The sequence below is a fragment of the Pantherophis guttatus genome, chromosome 2 (assembly GCF_059756535.1).
Source record: "Pantherophis guttatus breed Tessera chromosome 2, ASM5975653v1, whole genome shotgun sequence".
In the NCBI taxonomy this organism is placed as follows: Eukaryota; Metazoa; Chordata; class Lepidosauria; order Squamata; family Colubridae; genus Pantherophis; species Pantherophis guttatus.
In genome coordinates this window covers 99,538,882-99,554,014 of record NC_142064.1, presented here as the reverse complement: position 1 = coordinate 99,554,014, position 15,133 = coordinate 99,538,882, and the positions used below count along the sequence as shown (strand labels likewise).

The following is a 15,133-nucleotide window of genomic DNA, read 5'->3' as shown; positions in this document are numbered from 1 at the left end:
ATCATTTGGAGTTTTATAAGAAACTATTTAAAAACTGTAGTTCCATTAATAACCTAACAGGAGGGTTAAAAACTACGCATGGACATAAAAAAAACATGGCAAACATGGCTATCTAAACAAATAATATCACAAATTGAATACAAAACACTCTATAATAAAACTGATTTGGGGCATATTTCATCTTCTGGCATATTTTAAGTGCTCAGCACAGAATCTGGCAACATTGTATGTTGTAGGAGGATTGGTATCTGAGAGCAGTAGGGAGGTGTAGAGTTGTCCTGAATGGTTAAATAAGGCCAGCTAATATGGTCAGAAAAATGTCCAAATAGGGAAGCAGAATATCTCATAAATATATGTGGTACTTGTTACAGAAAAACAGGCCCATTTTTTGCCTCCCAAACCCTCCATGTGTCCCGTTTTCAGCCACCCCAACACCAGGGAGGGCAAAAATGGGACCTATGGAGAGTTTGGGAGGCCAAAAGCGGACCCATTTTTAGCTGCAGAGTGCTTCTGGATGCCAGGGAGGGCAAAAACAGGACGCGCGGAAGGTTTGGGAGGCCAAAAACAGGCCTGTTTTTAGCCTGCAGAGTATTTCTGAACACCGGGGAGGGCAAAAACAGGAGGGTTTGGGAGGCCAAAAACAGGCCCGTATTCACTCTATAAGACGCACAGACATTTCCACTCATTTTTTTTGGGGGGGGGAGTGCATTTTATAGTCTGAAAAATCCGGTAAATAGCATTTATTCAAGAATAGGACACTTTTCAGTTAGGAAAGTTTCAAACCCAGTACAGTAGAACGGTCACGAATGCTTCTGACCATGACCAGATTGGGTTCCAACCAAAAAATTCACTTCTTTTTTTTTTCGCAGACGATTTCCCCTTCCATGACATTTTATTTTGTAAGCGTCAAATTTCCAAAATTAGGTTCGGATCACGACCAAATTGGTTTGTGACCAAAGTTATGGAACGAATTATGGTTGTGACCAGAGGTTCTACTGTATTACTTTTCACAATATTAACTACTACATATATATTTAATGTCAAAGACTGCTTTAGCACAAAATATTATTCTCTCCTCTAAGCTTGATTTTCCTGTTTTCATTAATTATGGTTTATAACTTTATCCCAAAGTGATGATGCATTGTGGTTAATTATTTCTGCTTTAAAAAAAATCTAACTTAAAGTAACAGTTAAGCACAATTAAGACTAATCAGGGTATAAGGCAGGAATGCAATACTAATTAGCGTTAATAAAAAAAATAAAAATTCTAACAACCTAAAAATTGTAGGACAGAAGCATTTAAGTCCAATGACCACTGTAGACTATCATCATAAAAAAAAATTCCTCATTGTATTTCAAATGGCCATATTTATCTTCAATTTCTTATAATTCTTAAATTCCAACATACCTTTACAGTTTCTAAATCTCCAGCTTTAGATGCTTCCAACAGTCTATAATCTACATCAGAAGTATGTACTGGAGTATTTTCTATTTAAAGATGAAAAAACAATAAGCATTGTGGCTTTATAGGACATATTCAGGTTAGAAACTATTATTAACGCTCAGTATAACAGTATATTCTTTCTAGCATTGTGATTATAACTGAGCTATATATATGAACCTTCCCAATTCAAATCTCATCCCATGCATAAATTCATGGACTTAGCATCAGACCCAATATTGTAGATCAAAATAAGTATAATTAAAGGACTTAATAGGGCTAACTTACTAATACTTAAAACATTTAACTCTATATACATATATATGCAGCAACCATGCCATTCCTTTTTAAATGGACAACAGCAACTTAAGAAATGAAGGGCATCACATTTTGAAAAAAAAGAAGGAAATGTAATTAAATCTAGTTTACAACAACATCATTCATTGTACTACACCTGTAGGAAAATGTGTAAATTGGAGATTTACACATTGCACTTCCCAATTTTTTATTCATTAGCACCTCTTGCACTCTTGTAATCAGCACTCTACCAAATACTTCCCAGACAAACATAAACTAATCTCCTGTAGTTTTTGCATTCACACTTTTTCCTTTTTAGTGAAACCAAAATCACATTCTTCTAATTGTCAGACATAGATACATTCTTCACATATGCATAGTAATATCCCACAGCCTCTTTATAAGACAAGCTCATTCATATTTTAATATTTCTCCAGTTATAATTAATATCTATAATTATATCCTTACCAATTTTTAACATTCTAACAGCTATTATGACTGTAATGTTTTTTTTTCTTGGACACCAAAATTTTTAGCACTTGTTCAATTTTACTTTTTGATATAGCACAATTATACTTTCCAAACTCTAAAATACTCTTCCTACCATGTTATTTATCTAATTTACAGAATTACCCATTTCACCCAAGATGACTCTAGTCGATGTATAACAATGGGTAAAACCACATATACAAATAATTTTAAAAAGTAAATATTATAAAAAGCGTAGATTCATAAATCCTAAGTGAAGAGAGGATAAGCATAAACAGCTCAGGATCTAAGCATGTCTGTAGTTCCCCAGGACCCACAAATTGGTAACATAAGCAGGTGTTGAAGACCTTCTGGTATGTCAAAAGGGATGGAGCTAATCTAATTTGAGGAGGAAGAATGTTCCATAAGGCACATCGCAGAAAGCACATCTCCTGAGATGCACCAAATACAGGTTCATAGTTGATGGTACCTACAGTATGCCTCTCTGTCAGATCTAATGAGGCAGACTGATATAACCAGGGAGAAGCAGTCCCTCAGATAGCCCAGTCCCATGTCATGAAGGTTTTTAAAGGTTAAAATGAGCACCTTGAATTGGACCCAAAAGAAAACTGGTATTTTATTTTATTTTATTTAGAGAATTTATATGGCTGCCCACTCACTTTCAGTGCCTTTAGGAGGCTTCAAAAAAATGAAAATCCAATATATAAAGAGTAAAAACAATAACCCCACCCCAATCCTCCTGGCAACACACAAGCAATCAAATTCCTTCATTTGTTTCATCCCAATTAAACTGAATTACTTTTATTTTGAATTATTTTTACTGGTGCCAACAAAAGGGAACATACGTTGCCCAGGGTTAAATTGTGGTGTTGAGAAAGGTTGTTTGCTTGCAGATGTTTAATTATCTGACTAGGTAACATCTTCAGTGCTAGTGAGTGGGGGTTTTGCTCCGTTTATATAAAGTAGTTTCGCCTGCCAGTGTTGGTGCAGATGTGGTTTTCTCCTTGGTAGTTCCTTAATTAGGGTATTTTTTACTGTTTATTTGTTTTTCTGGTGTTAATCCCTGTTGGTTGCTGGAGAAGATGTGTTCTGGTCTTTTTTGTTTCCTTCTTAGCTTTTTATCGTTCCTTTGAATGGTCTGTAAATGTGGTCTACCTATATATGCCTTTTGATAGCCAATTTGTCTGAATGTCAAAAATCTAGGAATTCTCTAGCATTTTAGATTTAATTTGGTCTAGTATGCTTACGATTTCCCAGTTGAAACTATGGTTGAATCTGACCATGTGTTGTGAGATTAAGGACTTTTCACTGTGTCTTCTGACTGCTAGCTGGTATTCATGGATGTGTTCTGCTAGTCTTCCTCCCAGATGTCCTACATAGTATGTTGTAGATGACTTCCTTTTTTTCCTTTTAGGGCTACCAGGTCTTTAGGGTTATTTAAGATGTTTTGGAGAGCTCTGGTTGGTTGGTTTCTGTGCTACGGTGTTGTCATGTGTTTGCAATATCTTTTATCTTTTTCATAGCTTGTGTTGGTTGTGCTGTAGTGGGCTGAATGGTCAGGCACTTTTTGATAAAGTTGTGTGAATATACATTTTGTTGAAAGATGTAATAAAGGTGGTCTTTTTCTTTTTCTTAGGAACTCCTTTTCCTTAAGGTAGATAAAACAGTGCAGTAATAACCACAACAGGACCATCCAAATGTAATGAACAAGACCTCTAATTCCAAATAAAAAACATGATTAAATGCATCACTGCATGCTTAACATGCAGTCTAGAACAGAGTCCGGCTTGGCGGCCCGGCTGTGGGGAGAGAGGGGAACTGGGCTGCACGAGCGATGGGCTGGCACACACACACAGTTTGATTTGCACAAGCGACAGCCTGCCAGTCACATGGTCCAATTGCAAATAGCCCACGGCCCAGGAGTAGGCTGTGGCCCAAGGATTGAGGACCCCTGGTCTAGAAAAATTTCTCAGCTCAGTCTCTGTAATAATCTTAAAACTAGAACGGTTTGTTTGATTGCCTATTTTTTGTATTCCTCTATAATATAATCAGAACCATGCATTTAAAATAGCTGGAAGTGACAAGCTGTAGGAAACAGACACACATTTTCTATCCAGATGTTTATTGTTATTTTGTTATTTAATAATAAAAGATGAGAGACATGAGCAGTTTTACGAAAAAGAGAAATTAAGGCCCACTAGGTTTATGTAGCAGAAAATAGCAAACAGCAGGAAACAGTCATGCACATTTTCTGTCCAGATTTTTAACGTTATTTTGTTCTTTAATAAAAATAGAGGGACATAAGCAGATTTACGAAAAGAGAAATTAAGACCCACCAATTGACTCATATTTTTATTTTAAAGTTATTTTTTCACACTTTTAAATTGATAATAATTTTGCAGAAATGCAGAGCAAGATATTTAAAATGAATTTCAAAAAACTAAAATTAGAACCAGACTTTCTTCTGAAAATCAAAATTATTCTTCTGTTGTCAAACAACAAAAATACCTACCATTCAGTATTTGCTGCACTGCTTCATTACCCATTTGTGCTGCTGTGAAACCTTGTAAGGAGATGATGGAGGGGTCGGAGCCGTAATTCAACAGGAGGCGACATGTCTGCAAGTGACCTGCCAAAGCAGCCCTGTGCAAAGGAGTCTGTCCAAGTGTGTCCAGTGCATTCATCTAAAGGGAAAAATGAATAATATGTTCATTTATACATATGTGTTAATTTGGAGTATTTATATAACATTTTCCACTGCAAGCTTATTTATTATTTCTATTTCACTTCATAACCTACGTGATAGACAGAAACCAAGTTAAATGAGATTATATAAGATATTCATTTAGTTGCCCTCAAGCTGCAGTAACTCATTTAAGATTATAAATGATTATACTGCTGCTACCTATACTACTTTGATAGTGTTTCTTTCATGCACAATAAGTGACATAATGGGATTGTTAGTAATGGAATAATGATGCTACTAAAAACTACTTATAGCAATTATAGTATCATGTGTTCAGAAAAGAAAAATGCCCTCCCCCCCCTTAGACCTTAATCTAAAGATTAACCTTATTGAAAAAAGAACAGATTTTTCAGATTGCTAGATATGTGTCTTAGACATGCAAGAAGGCCCAATCAGCCAGGGAATTCCATCTGCTGGGGTCCAGGAAAAGAGCCTTCTCTGAAGTCGCTCCTGCCCTTTGGAACATCTTGCCCCCACCCTCCACCTGAAATCAGGTCGGCTCCCACTCTCCTGCCACTTGGCCTGGGGCTCTAATGATGAAGGAGAATGCTGGAGGTAGTTAATAATAGATTCTCCCCTCACACCCAAACTCATCCTCCTTCCTCATCTTTTAGTTATAGCTGATAATTTGTATGTTACAGTGTTTCATTTTGATTATGTACATGTTTTTATATTGTTTTATTCTTTTTAATATTGTAAGCTGCCCAGAGTTACCTTGTGGTTAGATGGGCGACATACAAATTTAATAAATTAAAAGAGAAGTATGGTAGCAGTCAGATATACTGTAGAGTAACAATGTAACAAAGCAGTGCATTGAGAACAGCTGGTTTTACTTCATTCTATATTGAATGACAGAGTCTTCTCATAGATCAAGGTATTCTCAACGGTTTCATCCAGTGTCACAGCTGAAAAGCATTCATTTTACAAACACAAAGACTTACAAACACAAACGGTTGATACTTATCATCTATCACTCCATTTAACTTGACAGAATTAGAAAACAGGAAAGCAGATTTCTAATTAAAATTTCTTAAATATATTGCTCTTTATCTGTTTGCTTTTTTTCTAAAAAAGATGTTAATATAGTAGGAAAATGACATTCAAAATATAAGCAAGCTATAAGATACAAAAATATAGCATGAAACTATGAACATAGTAAAATATATAATTTAGACACAAAACTCCAGTTATATATTAGGAGGATGTCATAAAATAAACCGGTAAAAGAATTCTTCATATTTCAAATTAGTTTTCTTACAATACAAATATTGTATTTTCCTACCACTGAATCAGGGGTGAAATGCTCCCGGTTCGGACCAGATCGGCCGATTCAGTAGCAATGGAGGCGGGTGGTTCAGAGAACGGGTAGCAAAAATCCCTGCCCCTCCCCCCCATGCCGAGCATCATCAGAGGCTTTTTCTTTTTTTTTTACTTTTAAAAGCATTTTTCTTTAAAAGTCTTCGGCCGAAGAGGTTGTAAAAAAAATGCTTTTAAAAGTAAAAAGAAAAAAAAAAAAGCCTCTGACGATCAGGCAACTCAGCTGGGATCGTCAGAGGGTTTTTTTTACATTTTAAAAGCATTTTTTAAAAGGTAAAAAAGCTGAAGCCTGCTAGGCAAAAAATGGGTGATGTAGGCAAAAAATGGGAGGTGGGGGGTTCATTTTTGGGAGGGAGGGAGGGAGGGAGGGAGAAGGAAGGAAGGAAGGAAGGAAGGAAGGAAGGAAGGAAGGAAGGAAGGAAGGAAGGAAGGACTACAAATCTGGCACTAGATGCAGCTTCAGAGGATAATCCAGGGTTGGAAGGGACCTGGAGGTCATCTAGTCCAACCCTGCTCCAGCAGGACATTGTTTCTGTCTTTTGATCCCCGTCACATGGTTACATAACCACGCCCACCCAGTCACATGACCCCCCACCAAGCCACGCCCACAGAACCGTTAGGTAAGAAATTTAGATTTCACCACTGCACTGAATTCATTTTTTATAAATGAAAAATCACATATTTGTAATGAAAACTGGAATGTTCCAAGCACTGCATTAGGCCTCCATATATTAAAGGGACCCTTACTCTAAGTATATTCCATTAAAGTTTCTTTGATCTTTGGTACATACCAAAGACCACTAATAGCACAAAATCTTGCTCACAATCAAGAGTATTTTTTTAAAAAAATCATGATGTGGTGTTTTGTTTTTGTTTTTAATTGGAAATTATTTGCCTGTCAGGAATGTAACACAAATCATTAACTTTATCTTTAAAAAGGAGATAATGTATTATTAAGGCAGATATCTTGTTTTCAACTAGAAGCCAAACATATTTAAATTAGAGCTATATGCCTTTAAAATAGAAAGTTGGGCAGTAATTTTCTTGCTAAAGGCAATAGACACTATCATTCTCTCCATTGTTGTTTATTTTTATGATTTTTTTCCCCTAAATTTCCATTTAGGAAAAATAGCAAGAAAGAAACGAAGAAGAAAACAAGGAAGAATATATATATACCCAAATATATCCAAATAAAGAAAGCAAAAACAATTTCTGCTTTTTCTTGTTAGCAATAAGGACTATTCTTGCTATAGATTTAAATGTTCAAAATATGAGCTCTCAATTGCAATATTACTGATAATAATTGAACACTGTCTAACTGCTATGAAATGGACAGTGGAAAATAAAAATATTTTATGATAGCGCAAAACCAATTTGTGCCTCTTGCTGAATATCCCAATCAAAACTATTCGTCTACATAAACTTTAATTAATTTTTTAAAAAGACACTTCATATCTACACTAATTCTGCATTTTGCCTATTCAAAATTAATTCAGCACTTAAGATGATATTAAATTAAAACTCCAACTAACAGAAGCAAAACAGATTGAGGGATAACATGGTCACATTCATTAGTCTTAAATGAAAATGAAATGTCATTAAATGAAAATGTCTGTAATGCCCCATTGGTTTTCTTATGATACCATACACAATTTAAAGCAGTCTTCTCCCATCTGATGCCTATAAGATGTGTTTAACTTTTATGTCCCAAAATTCTTGGCCAATCTGTATGTTATTCTGCAGCAATGCAACAGTCAGTATACAGAATAGCATTCTGTTCTGCCAACATCTGTATCACTTTAGCAGTGGAAACAACAGTTTCCAAATTATTTGTTTTCTAGAGACGAGGATATAAAGAGAAATTCTCAAGTATTTTCTCCTCAGATAGATGATGAGAAGTTGTACTGGAAGTTTCTTTTGGATACTGAAGACAAGATATTAGAAAATGACTGATAGTTATCTAAGGAGCAAGGTAAAAAGAACAATGCACAACTCTCCCTATATATTTAAGCCTCCCAACAGAGATTTAATGTGACCTTATTAAAGCTAAGCAAACAAAAATGGCAAAATACTAGAAACCTACATCACAATTTTAAGTTCCTATCAGTGTAAAAAGTATGAAACCAGACTTCCTAATATGTAAAAGCCCTCTTCCATGTTTAGGGATTCCTGGGAGTGATATTGGCATTAGGTTACCTCAACCTCTGCTAAGATGAAAAATGTGCGTGTCCTCACTAGGGCTCAAGGTCTAATGTAATTTCTCCTTTCCACCAATATTTATACATCAATAAGTTCCATCTTTCCCCATTTGTATGACATTAACTTTGCTCACTGCTTCCCATAGCCACTAATAAGCAAGCATACAGGCAATGCAGCGTCTGGATACAAAAAGATTGTCTGCATGTGGACTACTTCCTTTACAGGTAGTCCTTGACTTATGGCCATAATAGAGCTCAGAATTATGGTCATAGGTTGAGGCATCATGTTACTGGACCGCACTGTCATTTTGGCATTAAGCAAAGTTCTAATTTGCCTGGCTTTTTAAAACATATGATATCCTTCCAATTTTAAAAATATTCTTGTATTTTAATTACTAGATTTTATGACTATTTGAATTTGTTTTGCTATATCTGTACTTAGCACAAAGTGAATCAATTTTGTGATCTTTTATATTAATGAGACTATAAACTAAAAATTCACTATCATCAGTTAAATATTCAGTGGCTAGACTTGGTATTCAATCAGCAAGAAGCTCACTTGGGAAACGCATTATAATTTACAACCTGAATGAACAATTACAGAACCATTTTGCCATTTAAATAAGTGCAAAGAATCTTTCCTAAAATGCTTCCCCACAGAAAAATAGAAAAAGGAAACAGCTGCTTAGAAATCCAATACACTTGCAAAGTATTTTATGGTCCTATAAAACCTGCTTAAAACAATGTCTACAACAGAAAGCTGGAGAATAGCACTTGTATAATACATGCCTAAATTATAGTGCACCTGTCTTACAAACAGTTAAAGCATTGTTGAAGTTAAAACTCTAAGAAGCTATATATTGGATAGACAAATACTTATTTTATATGCAAACTGCAAACATCCTGGCCACTGCTGAATTGTGCATTCTCTTCCTTCATTTACAATCCAAGATAACAGTTTTACTTTATCATAATCTCATGCATAGTAAACTGTATCTAAGAATTGTAATCTTAGCTAAGCACATTACTTTTAATAGTAGAACTGTGAGTTATCACAAGACTTTTGAGTTATCTAATATCTTGTTGGTTAGATATCATCACTAGATGCTGATGCATCTCACTCAAACTTTATATATAATCTCAAATAATAATCTGAACATACTGGAAGTATGGCTTGTGAGTAAGTCAGCTTTCCAGAAAAGATTGAAGAAATTTAGGAGCACATAAAATAGGTGATGCTGTGAAATGTTTTTTCCCATGCTTACTATAAATGCAATTACAGCATCCATATATCTAATGACAATTTAAACCCTCAAATTAAATTATTCCATTAGAAAGAATTATTAGCAAGCCTATACTTGGTTCAAAATTAATGAATGGAATGATATTTAATTCCTCTGAAGGATACTTCAATAAATATGATAAACTGATCCATTTCTCTAAAAATCCACTCATTAACTGAATAAAAATATTCTTTTCTAATATGTTGTCCCAAGTACCTAACAGAATAAATAAGCATTTATTGACTAATAGGGCTGGGCAAGTCTTAAGATTTAAAGGTGCTTCACTCTACATAGGCATATAAATGCAATAGCTTCTGCATAGTTTCCAAGTTATGAAGAATGGCAGGAGTTGCAGACATATACCAGATCTTAGGCATATATTTGACTTTGAAAATCCTACTGATTAATTTATTGAATTTCACTTAAAATGTACTAAAAGGAAATGGATAACAACCTTCACAGTGAGAATTACAGCCACATATCTCATTTTTTAAAAAAGCCTTACTATCACATGATCCCAACGATTTAATTAACATTTACTTAGCATACTGTTTGACTGGAACAGAAAGGCATGTCAGGAAAGAAATGTCAGGAATGGGAGCAGATTAGAATCTATTATGAAGATGTACTCTTTCTATGTTATTGTATCAAACACTGCTATGGCAATATCAGGAAAATAATCATAGGATTTTGTTTATTAAATCTAATGCATTATGAATGAATTTAGCAGAAAAATAAAAGGAAATGTTTTATCCGAATTCTTTTAAGTCAAAACAGACTTCTATTAATTCTGTATCAAGTAGAGATGGAATAAAATTAAAGACCTTTCCCCCCGCTCCCAAAACCCACGTCTCTAGAAGTTTATAGTAGATAATTTCAGAAACACATATGACAAATAAATCTGACCAGGAAATATATATAATATAATATTTCCAAAGACTATCTATTCATATTCTGTAAGGAACAAGACGAAATGCTGAGCATCCATTCCTGAAACAGCTATCCCTGCTACTGGATCCAATCTGGGTCGGTCACCGGGACCAGATGTATCCATGTTACTATTAGAATAAGCAGGAGTCATAGCTTCTTATCACACACACGAGAGATCACACACCACTCTTTCCATCCACTGTATTATTTAAAATACAGAACAATATTTACCTTTGCTCCATGCTTATGAAGAACTTCCATAACATCATTGTGTGCTCGTTCAGCAGCCACATGCAATGGAGTCATGAAACTAGATTGGAAAAGAGATAAGATTAACAGCTCTCAAAGCTTGCCTGTTCCATCTAAATGCAAATATTGCAATTTCAAAGAATAAACGTACTCCTTGTTTTTTTCATTGACATTGGCTCCTTTCCGAAGCAGTAATTCAGTTACTTGTTTCCGTTTAGGGTGAAGAGAAGACACAGCACAGTGCTGCAAAAGAGACAGCATTGTATAAGAAGATGATAATATAATGTAATATATAATATAATAAAATGTAAGCCACCCAGAGTTGCTGTATTAGTGAGATGGGTAGCATGGAAATTTAAGTAAATAAATACATAAATAAAATAAAATAATGTTCATTTAACTTAAGAGTATGGCACTTTTGTTGTTGTTGTTACAGTAGTTGCAAAGTCGTGTCCAACCCATCTAGTAAAGCATAATTTACGTGATCTCCCCTATTCTTAGCTCTCTATTATCTTTCCTCAAAAATTAGTACCACATGAGCCATGTGAACAAATCTTTCTCAGTCACTTTTTAAATATCCTTGGTTGATTTCAGCCTGGCTTACATGTCTCAAATAGTAGATAGTAAATTGAATAAGCACAAGAGAACAACCACCAAAATCCCACATACATTTAGTCAGCAAGTTTCCAGCAGTCCTCAAAGGCATTATGAACAAATTAGAATAGGTCTAATACTTACTACCTAGACTGGTTTTATTTATTTTTTCTGGAAAGGAGCTAATCTGTTAGGTTTTGTATCTGAGGGAGCAAAATTTCAATCGGAATTTACCATATTTAGAGAGAATGAGAGGTAAAATATTCATTTCAGCTCCTTCCTTTTTTCATGCACTGAATCAAAGAACTATTATAAAAAGATAACCTTCTCTACCATTACTTCCACTAATCATAACAACATTATGTTTTTATCCCATTTTTTCTTCAAATGACTATAGGTCCCTGACAAGGATGTCTCCCTTAATTTTATCCTATAACAAAATCTCATAGTAGAAGTTTGTACAGGAAGGATGAGTGGTCTCAAACTGCCCACTGAATTTCCATAGCCAAAGGTAGCCTTAGACTTGGATTTCCTCAACACTATTCCAATATCTTAATTATAGTGTGATTACATTTTAACAGATTACTTTCACAGAAGAGATAAAATATTGAAGGGACTGCACAATACATTTCAGAGAAAAAAGAAAAAAATGTTTTGGGTCAATGGAAGAGATGTTTCCGTCAGATTTTTTTCTTAACATGACATTAAATCAATAGCAGGTCAAGCATTAATTTCTAATAGGTGAAACTCTATGTATAACTATTGGTATGACTGTACCAGAAAATCTTAAATGTATACACAGCTAAAGCGGAAGAGTGACTCCATGATCTCACCAGTGCTGTCTCATGAGATTGTGGCTGCTTAAAATTAATGACCTCCAAAGCAAGTGTTTTCTTGACTTTGGCTAAATCAGCTTCCCTTGCTGCTTGTAATAAGGAATGTCCTTTGAATTCATCTGCAGAAGGGAAAAAAACATAGTTATGGGTGATAAATATCTGTTGTAAAACCAGATTTATAACAGTGGTGCAGAAAAATAATGTAGAAGGGAAAAAAATCTCTAGTGGACTGTCCCAATATATTATCTCAAATAATTCTTGTGAAAGACAGAAAAACATCCATGATTTAAGAAGTAAAGGCAGTTTTTAATCAAAATAGTTTTCAGTGCAAAATAACATTACTGCAGATACAGTTTCTCTGATAGTCTCTGAAGGTTATTTCAATTCTTTTGACAACTTCAAATAAATAAGGTAGTCAAAACAAAAATGGATGGCAAACAATTTTAAAACAGAAAAGGAGCTACTAAAATTGCAAATGTGGCTCAGGGTTTGCAAATGCCAAAAAGAAAGAAAAAATATAACATCTTCACATATAACCTGACTGAGGTTAGATTGAATCTCTAATCTAGAAAAGAATCTTGAGACTGTAGTAAACAGTAAACAACTCAATTAAAATTCAGTGTGCTAAACTATGAAAAAGACAAATCCCACATTGGGGATTCATTAGGAAAAGAATGAAAATAAAAACTACAAATATGTCTTTCTATTCCATAGTCACACTTAAAATATTATATATATATAAAATTCAAGCTGACACATTTCAAAAACAGCTTTCACAGTGTTAAATACAGCCATTCCTCATTTAGTGGCTACTTGATTAGCAACCATTTGCAAATATAAAAATATAGTAATAAATGATATTAAAAATCATTTTTTGACCAAAGGGGAAAAATAGATATTATACAAGATAACTTTATCTGAATGAAACAGCAACAACTAGTGATCTTCACTGTGTTTCTCTCTCTCTCAATCACTTAGTGATCATTTTTCTTAATGCCCAAGTCATTGGAATATGATTGCTAAATGAGAGGGTGTAGTACAGGGGTGTCAAACTGGATTTCTTTAAGGGCTGGATCAGCATTGTAGTTCTCCTCCGCGGGCCAGTGAGGGGAGGACGGAAGAGATGAGAGAGATGTCTCCTGCAGCACCCTGCCAGCCAAAATGGGGAATGGGGGGGCACACACTCCCCCCCCCCCCGTGCCCCATTTTGTCTGCCAGAGGCACCACGGGCCGGTCCTTTGCTATTTCCAGGCTGGCCCTGTGGCCTGGAAATAGAAAAATGCTATTTTTTCTGTCTTTCACAAGCATTACGTGCTTAATCTGCTAAGCGCACCATGAGCCAAATCTGGACCACGGGCCTTGAGTTTGACACCCCTGGTGTAGTATATGGAAAGAAGCAGATAATCAAAGAGATAGTGGACCTATCCTATCAACAAATTTTTCATTTGGGAGTTTTTAGGCCAGAAAAGATGGAAATTGTAAACAAGATATAGAGGCCATAACATCAATATACACAATTATGTACTGAATGGAGAAAAACTATAATGAAAATGGATCACCAACTGACTCGGTGCTTTATGAAATTATAAAAATTGTCACACAGATACATAGCGATACCTAAATGAGTTAGCTAGAAAAGTATGGAAGGACAAATTCATGGAAAATTAATGTTTTCAATGATTACTAGTTTTGATATCTATAAATATTAGCTCCAGTACCTGAGATAATAGCACTTCTGAAAACATTAGGCAGAACACTGCTAACACTCATACTGATAGGCTTCCTTTTAGCAGTGATTGAGCAATGGTCAGCTGGACCAAAAACATCTTAAATTCCACAAAGTTCCTAGGCATTTATTTTGTAAGTTTTATTTACAAAATAAAACTTTTTTGTAAGCTCCCAATAATGAGGAAGTGATGGTGATCGGGAATTATGCTATAAATTAAAACATTACCTCTGTAAAAGACAAGGTTAGGTTGCTCCCGACCATGCTCACTTTTAGGAAAGTCTTGAAAACCAGGCTGTTTTCTTGGGCATAGGAGTTGAGAAAGCAACTGAGCCAATATTGCTGGTATGTGGTATCTTTGGTAGCCACTCTATGCTTTAGTTGGTCCTGATATCTATTTTTTCTTACAGTGTATTTTTTAATTTTTTGGTAGCCTCCTGGAGTCATAGTACTGAGATGGGTGGCCACATAAATAAATTTAGATTAATAAGTAAGATTAAATAAAGTAAAATGCATAGGCATAAATCCTTTAAATTTCTCAAATGTTACCAAAAATTCATCAACTGATGGCGAGATACCAGATTAGTCTTCCTTTAAAAGAACAGAATATTGTTTTCAATACTGTAGAAAAGAATGAATTCTGTGGTCTTGCTGAGAATGATAACACCTTGCACATAGTCATACTTACAGGTGAGCCTCTCTTTGAGCTCAGGTGTCGGTGCCATATCAACAGCACTCTTGCCATGACAGTTGACTAATGTTGGATCAGCACCATGGCTGAGTAACAGAGAACAAACTTCCACACGATTCTTGGAAGCGGCTTCATGTAATGGAGTAAACTGCCAGAGATCCATTGCATTAACACAGGCTCCATGCTAAGGAACAAATGTAATAGGAGGAAAAGACAATGGGCATTTTATGTTGCGCCAAGGTTATAATTATTTTTTTAGTTTTAAATACACTAGGTTGGATTATCTGTTTTATGTGATGGAAATCATATTAGAATTTCTAGCTAACATATATGAAG

General features: G+C 35.0%; 1 protein-coding gene across 1 annotated transcript in view; it reads right to left on the bottom strand.

The window, feature by feature from the left end:
- The window catches only part of TNKS (tankyrase), an 83,849-nt gene that overhangs the window by 16,323 nt on the left and 52,393 nt on the right, over positions 1–15,133 (bottom strand). Inside the window, exons 8-13 of the mRNA XM_034410862.3 lie at positions 14,795–14,981; positions 12,378–12,499; positions 11,102–11,193; positions 10,933–11,011; positions 4,740–4,911; positions 1,409–1,488 (exon numbers count right to left, since the gene is read on the bottom strand). Coding sequence (XP_034266753.1) covers positions 1,409–1,488; positions 4,740–4,911; positions 10,933–11,011; positions 11,102–11,193; positions 12,378–12,499; positions 14,795–14,981 — 732 coding nt within the window. The remainder of the gene's footprint in view (positions 1–1,408; positions 1,489–4,739; positions 4,912–10,932; positions 11,012–11,101; positions 11,194–12,377; positions 12,500–14,794; positions 14,982–15,133) is intronic.